This window comes from Fusarium graminearum, chromosome 2, assembly GCF_000240135.3.
Source record: "Fusarium graminearum PH-1 chromosome 2, whole genome shotgun sequence".
NCBI lineage: Eukaryota > Fungi > Ascomycota > Sordariomycetes > Hypocreales > Nectriaceae > Fusarium > Fusarium graminearum.
The window spans coordinates 210264-217633 of record NC_026475.1 but is presented as its reverse complement, the minus strand read 5'-3'; the positions used below and the strand labels follow the sequence as shown (position 1 = coordinate 217633).

Below are 7370 nucleotides of genomic sequence, written 5' to 3'. Positions count from 1 at the left end.
GGTATTTGGCAGGGGATACCGGAAGCGGCTTGTCCATCCACTGTTTTGTACAGTATGCTGTCAGATGGCTACTGTAGTAAAGGAGCAACTCTTGTCGACGTATTGCAACCTTTATTTACCACTCGACCTGATGTGATTCAAGCTGTTTTGTTTCCTGGCAACAACTGCTGCATGCACCTGGGCGAGCTAAGAGAAGGCCAAGACTTAATGCCACGAGCTGTGCCGTTGGAACGATGCATGATACTGCGTTGAGAAAGAGCTTGTTTCCCCGCCCAAAACCAGTAGTCACCTCTTGGCTACCTACCCCTCATCAGTTTTAAACTTAATGATGAAGCTTGTAAACTTGATCGGCCAAGCCGGCGCCAAAGAAGAAGGAAGTCTGGAAACAAATGCATGGAAAGAATGAAAGAGGCCGGCCTAAAATACTGTACCGTCTTGTCTCGAATGATTAGTGCTGGGCGATCTCTGGGTCGACCAATCCCCGTCGCTAAACCCTGAAGAGCTGGGATGCTGGATAACATCATCTCACCCCTCCCTCAGTAACCGACGAGTTGGGTAAAACCCTGGCACTAGTGACATATCTTGTACATGAGCTTCACCAACTGTCACTCGTCATCGAATCCAACGTCGCAACCCATCTCGATATAACCTTGCTGAGTTTAAATGGTCATGTGATGGGGAGCCAGGAAACGACAGGACAGGTGCGCTTATTATCTGAACCTCGACTCGAGTCCGTGTAACATGAAATCCTCAGCCAAAAGAAATGGTTGATGTGTGCAGAGTCGCATGACGCCCCTGGACAATATCCAACAATAGTAAGCATAGAAACTGGCGATGAGCTGGTTTGAGAGGGCATATCCAGGCTGTTGGTTCCATTTCAATGGGAGCACTTACCAGGTAAGGCAAGTGAGGTATCAAGGTTATTATCCGTCGAAAGCCGTTTGTTCAATCTGCTTTGGCTCGTTGTGGTGAGGCATTTTCTGTCCCTCGATTTTAAGCGGATCCCTAGCACTGCAACTAACTGTACAGTGCAGTACCGCGTGCCTTTGGTTTTGCAGCGGGTCCTTGAGTCTGGAACATCGTGGGCGTTGTTGCGTCGTCTTTCCCATGCAATTAAGCAGACAAGAGTTGTGTATCCTGTCAATTGAGACTCTGAATGCCAACGCAGCGATAGAGACCTCCTGTACTTGTTACAGTAGCCTTTTTGTCCTACCAACTCAGTCCAAAATCAACCAAGTTGAAAAGACTGCAGTAGGTTACCATTCTTGTGGGCTTGTAGTCCACCAGAGCTCAACTGCAAAAGCACTGGAACAACGCCAGGCCAGTGCAATTATCTGCATAAGAAACAGGGCGTTATCATTATCAACCGATTCGGCTCTAATTCAACGGCGATAATGTGGTGGCCGGACCGATGATGATGTACACTCCCTCTTTAGTCTCCCCATAATCAATCATGGGGATACAAGACTGGGACCGACTGATTCTCAGCTATCTTCCTCATTTCATAGATAGCCTCAGCCTTAAGCTATGACCCGTGTTCTAGTCCCCCATTTGGCTTTGGTGCAGAGAGCGTAACTTACAGCGCTATGTCTTTGGTGGGGATTGAAGGTGGTAGTGGCGGGATCCGGCATTTGTTTAGATCCTGGAGCTGCTTGTCAATAAGGTCAGCTATCTTCATGGTGTTGCGAGGTTCGGATCCTTGGCGTACAGTGAGCTTATCCACCACCTGATAGGCATGGTTAATACTTCCCTTTTTGAAGATGTCAAACGCGGCCATAAACGACAAGAGACAACAACCAGCCTGCAGAGACAGCTTAGCTCATATCTGCCATTTGGCCGCAAATCGGGTCGTTTGTACAAGACGAAGCGGAGCAGACACAGGAGGAGCCGCTTGATGTCTTGGATATGGAGCAACTGAGTGGGGGAGTATTAAACGTCAACGTGTTACTCGCGAACTTGTTGCCATCATGTTGACATCCTTGCTTCCACTTGTGAATTTGTTGATGCTCAGCTGATACAGATACATGGCGGATCATGTAATTTGAACAAGGGACTCTTCTTCACGCGAGAAACGTCTTGTCACGAGTTCTAGGATAACTCAAGGCGTGATCAACGACCAGAACCATGGAAGAGAGGGCCTTCTATAGCGATGAGTTCTCTTGAGCGATCGGAACTTGTTGACCCTATGATGAAGCTGGATGATGGAGGAGACCGGGTTGAAGAAGCTGTGATCATACATCCATTGTGACAGACCAGCGTCGGATTCTGCCAGTTTGTCAATGCCCTTGCGTATACTGCGCTTGGCATGCCCAAATAGTTGACTGTGTAGGGTTCAATACTGACCCTTGTCGGAAACATAATGGTGATCTGCCGAATGTGCCTCGTAAATCCCTAAAACTCAGGTGAAGACTGAATTAGATAATTGACTCGTGAATGCTATGGTCGTGTCCGTCCAACTAGGCCGCATCAAGTCCACTAGAGAACTGCCAAGCATCGTTTGGCGCTGTAAGTCAAATTGTGATATTAACCCCACGGACGACCCCAAGCATGTCCTAAGTGCCGCCCGTATTGGACTCGAAATAAGTCTGATTAATGTTTTAGAAGTCGAGGGTCTGGACTCGATAACCTTGCTATCAAATCATTTGAGCCCTGTTCAAGAACAATACCAAGACTCTAGTTTATGCCTATCAAGTACTCTGTGTGTACGGGCCGACAACGCCTTGGTTTGTAAAACAAAAGATGGAAAAACCTCGTCGATCTTCTGGTGGTCAACTCAACGTGCGCGAGACTTCGTTTCTGACACGCGGATAGCCTATGGCCAAGGCATGTTTGACGATGTTGAGCATCCAATAAACGATCGAGAGTCTGTAAGAGACACAAAGAGGCAGGGGACCGTGCAACGGGATAACCAGGGATCGCTCCACCTCCTTGTCTCTCCGGGGCGCATATGACGCACTCGTACCCGTGTCAGCCATCCCTGTCGTGCAGAGGCGAGAGAGATGGCTTGACTGGTGGTGGGCGTGGAATGAAGATCCCACACCGGGCCGGCTCTCAATCCTCAACTTCTCTCGCACGAGATCTTTCAAAATTGGAATGATAACCGCTATAAGCGCCCGCAGTACCTCATGGTGGAGCTATAAGCTTTGAGCTATCATGATGAGAAGATTGAATTCGCCAATGCCATTGCGCAAACAGTTGAGACGAGACCCCGAAAGGTCCCTTGATTCGCTGTGCCGGCCGAGATCTCGGTGGTGACCCTTTGAAGGTCGCCAGAACAGGGGGAAAGGCCGATAGTCTTGGCGACAAGGACCTCTCAAGACCAAACAGTGCAGATACCATCATCTAAACCCAATTCGTTGTGTAACCTGAGCGAAATGGAAATTTGAACGAATATCATTTCCTCATGCTTCCTTTGTTCGACACATGGGTCGCAAGAGGCATTCTTGTTCCAATACAGAGTATGCCTGGGCATGTTCAGACAGATCGACTTTGTCTCAGACAGGGCCACACACGGGGGTATGCCGATATCCAATTTGAGCTTAATTAATCCCCATGGGATTTGCGTTGCACAAAGAAAGGAATACGTACGTGAATGCCGCTCATGATTTATCTCAATGTCGATCAGGCGTGACAGATGTGAGTTAAAATTCAAGCTTACTTTGTATAATCTCAAACCGCCACGCAATTTGTCTTACTCCTGCGTCACTGAGAGACGCAATCACCACGTATACAGCATGACTTGAAGAGACTTGCGGCACAACGCAACGCAATGTATCTCAGCTTTCTTCTTCTTTCTTATGGAACAATGCCTTCTGGGTACACAGCATCTGTTGCTTGCGTGTTCCCATGACAAGGCAGAGACGATCTCTGCCGACATGTCGACACAAGCCTTGATATTGCCTTTGGTGGCTGTGTTGACGAGTGGCAGATACGCTGGTTTGTCTAGAATTGTGGTTTCACGGACGAAGACGTGCCCAAATGCGGCTCGCAGAACCCAAATTGACCAATCCTGATCGAGACCGAAGCACGGCAAGGCATATAGTCCATATGTGTCTGTAAGAGAATTGGAGCGGAAACCGGTATGCGAATTGAGAAGTTGTAATTGAGCTCTGTTCACGTTGGTGAACGCTTGCTGCCGTTAAGATGTTGGCACGGGCTTTCGTCTCGCCTCTTTGAGTAAGTTCGATCAGCGCCTGCTAGGGACGTTAATTCCGGTGGGTATTCATACTGCCCTCGCTCTGAATGGTGATGGTCTAGTGGGTAACAGAAAAGTTGACTTCTCTACTCTTCGTGTGCAAAAATAAACGGCCCAAAGAGTATAGTCGAAGTAGCATAAGCTGACACACTAATTTCGTCTTGCATGCTTCCAGCGACCAATTTTCTGATCCCTTAGGATAGTGTAGTACAGCTGGCAAAAAAGAACCGTATGGCGTATAATTAATTTGCGTAGGCTCCGTTCATGCGTCAGATCCAATCTCTGTGGACAGGCGAGATGAGGCGAGCAAGCGGGTACGCGTGGGTGGTAGCGCGGTGTTGTGCGGTTGTCTGCTGTCTGTAAAACTCATGGCTTACGTGGGGTATTTTGTATTGGATGATGCAGTGTCCCCCGGTCGGCCTACTGGGATCCGTAATTTGGCATTGAGTGTGAGGACTTGATTTGGCTCCAGGGCACGCGAGCTGATTGAGGAGGCCCTAATAACCAAGAGTCAGAGTAAGGGACATTGACGTGGACCCAGCAATTGCACTGCACCGCCAGTTGCTGGTGCCAGGTTCGCTCAATTGCAAAGTAAGGAGGCAGGAGGGAACAAGGCTGGTGAGAGGGATTATTGACTTTTGCGCCTATGTCAGGGGCAATGCAGTATGCATTATCGACAAGCTTGACCGCTGGAAATGCACATAGCAACAGAAGCATGTACTATGTAGCCATACTTGGGCCTATGCACAGCAGTTCCCTGTCAATATGTTTTCTGTACCTCTGTTTCAGTCGTTTGCTACCCCTGAGAGGGAACAGAAAAATGTGTGATTTGCTGAGGATAGAAACACGAATGCTTCTGGTGGGGATTCATGATACGTGGAGGATCGTCACCAAGAAGGACTGTGATTGTTCGATGAATTGACCGCTGTTCCTGAGACTCTCTCGGATGATGTAACTGGATAGACTGATGAGTTGGAAGATTTGTGAATCCCTTTGTGCATCGTCACGATCGCTTTTTGAAAAGTCTTGGCTGTAACAGGGTCTCGGACAGAGAGTCGCTCTGGAATTGCGTGGGGTCAGGTAAGTTGGCTCTATGCCGCGGCAGCTGCCAGAACTCTGATGTACAGAGTTGGTCCATTGCTCGTGCCAATGTGACCTGGACGTTACATAGAACAGTCATGGAAAGCAGCATGTGTGAGATATCATGATAATTTGGCAGCTATTCATGAAGTTCTGAGTGAGCAATTACACCAGCTACGATGGCGGTGGAGCTTGTGCAGGTGAGGAAGGATGGTTGGTTGGCACTTGCATTTTGGAGGAGGACAGCGAACCACCTCCAAGGGACCCCAGATGGGGAAAGTGAGACCAGAATGGGGTGATTGAGCCAATCAGAGAACCCGAGTCACTCAAAAGGTACAGTACTATTTTGATTCGACGGCACCTGCACTGTCATCTGCTTTGCAGGTGAGCTTGCCCTGCTAAATCTGCATTGGCGGGCAGCATTCTTAACGAGTCTGCGTCTCTTTGGTAGCGAAGAAGGATAAAATAAACATAGTGTTAAGCTATTAATAGGCTGCACGCTTTGTCTTGGGGCTCTGCAGCTCTAGGTCAGAAAAGGCAGCTGCCATGTCATGTCAACCGACGGAGGCTCAGGCGCTGGCGCTGGCTCTGGACAGGGCAGACTGAGACTGGAGCACGTACGTCGGTCATCGTGAAGGGAAAGGGAAGAACGGCTCAATCCCATGCTCGCCCACTGTCGCCTCACGCACAATTTCCGTCCTGCATCTGTATCTGGGAAGAAAGCGATTCACCCACTCACTGGGTCGCATAAGAGGTGGATTCGGTTTTTTCTTCTCTTAGTTCCATGGAATTTTACACACTGTGCATTATCTGCCAGGGATTAAACCGCGATTATCTGTCCGAGAATTGGGGAGATTGAGCGAGCAACAGACGAGCACCAGGTAATTGTCTGTACCACTCACCCACCACTCATCGATGAAGCCGAAGAAGCGCAATTGTGAAATTGCTTTTGTACCACTCAATGATGGAAGTCGTTCTTGATCTCAAAATCTGATCTATAGTTTGCTGTTATTCGATCATCAGCCCCCCCCACTCACACATGAACCATTTTCACTCAACCCCAACCCAAGCAGGGGACATTAAGAGTGTGCTACTTTGCACTTTCTTTGCCTTTGGAACCTAATGTGAACTGCACAGAAAGAAGCAGCAGTTTTGACACATTGACAAGCCCAAGGAACAATTGTTTGCTGTCTTGTTCACCAGCGGATGGATGGATATTGAGTTGGGGCTTTTTCTTGTGTCAAAGGAACAAGAGAGCCCATTATCACTATCAGTAAAATTTGTGGATGTATTTGTACTTGCATACTGTACCCATCTCCTAATCACCAGTCTTTCAATCTGCACGCCCCTCCACCCACTTCAACCCTGGCCCCGGTTGAGTTCCCCACGTCGAGTCTGGTCCACCATCAAGCCAAAGAGCAAAGAGGGTTCTTAGTTTGGTTTGGCTCTGGATGGTGAAGGGGCCGAATTGATCGTCTGCACCGAGTAATAACACAGCAGCTGGTGCTTCATTCATAATTTGTATGTACGTATGTACTGGAGTACTCTGTAGATGGAGCCAGACACAAAAGAGAGCAAGCTGCGCGCTTTTTTGCTCTTCTCCTTTCCTCAGTTTATCTCTCTCCCCTTTCACAACCTTTCCCTTCCCTTTGATCCGAGGGAAACCAATTTGATCGACTGTGCTGCTTTCTGGCTTCACTCACGGTTAATATAATACATTAATACCCTACGGGCTACTTATGCCGCCGCCTCGTCCGCTTGAGCTTCATCCTCTTCTCCGACCACCTCGACCTCCCATGCAGCCTTAGCTTTCCATTCCACAGACTGGGGAGATAATAATACGACGGACGACACAGTTGGATAAAAGCCAGGATACTCAACGTTCAGTTGACCACCGAGAAACGGGCATCAAACCCTGTTCAGGACATTTGCCGCATCAACAACCATTCTCAGGCTTACACGGGCACGAGATCTTGATCATCTCAGACCAACTCGTCAGCACAAACAGTGCACAGTCAGTCTATCTTTTTTCAAATCCGGCCGAGACGACACACAAAGCACCCTACCTTTTTATTTTTATTAATTTAATCACGAC

The 7370-nt window shown here is 48.4% G+C and overlaps 1 protein-coding gene across 1 annotated transcript; it reads left to right on the top strand.

Annotated features, from left to right (window-relative positions):
- Nucleotides 1–2438: 2438 nt before the first annotated feature.
- On the top strand, nt 2439–2951 carry FGSG_13271 (uncharacterized protein; the record flags this gene model as incomplete). Its single annotated transcript, XM_011321497.1, has 1 exon — nt 2439–2951. One exon carries the CDS (start codon nt 2439–2441, stop codon nt 2949–2951), a length of 513 nt encoding a protein of 170 aa, XP_011319799.1.
- Between the last annotated feature and the right edge of the window lie 4419 nt (nt 2952–7370).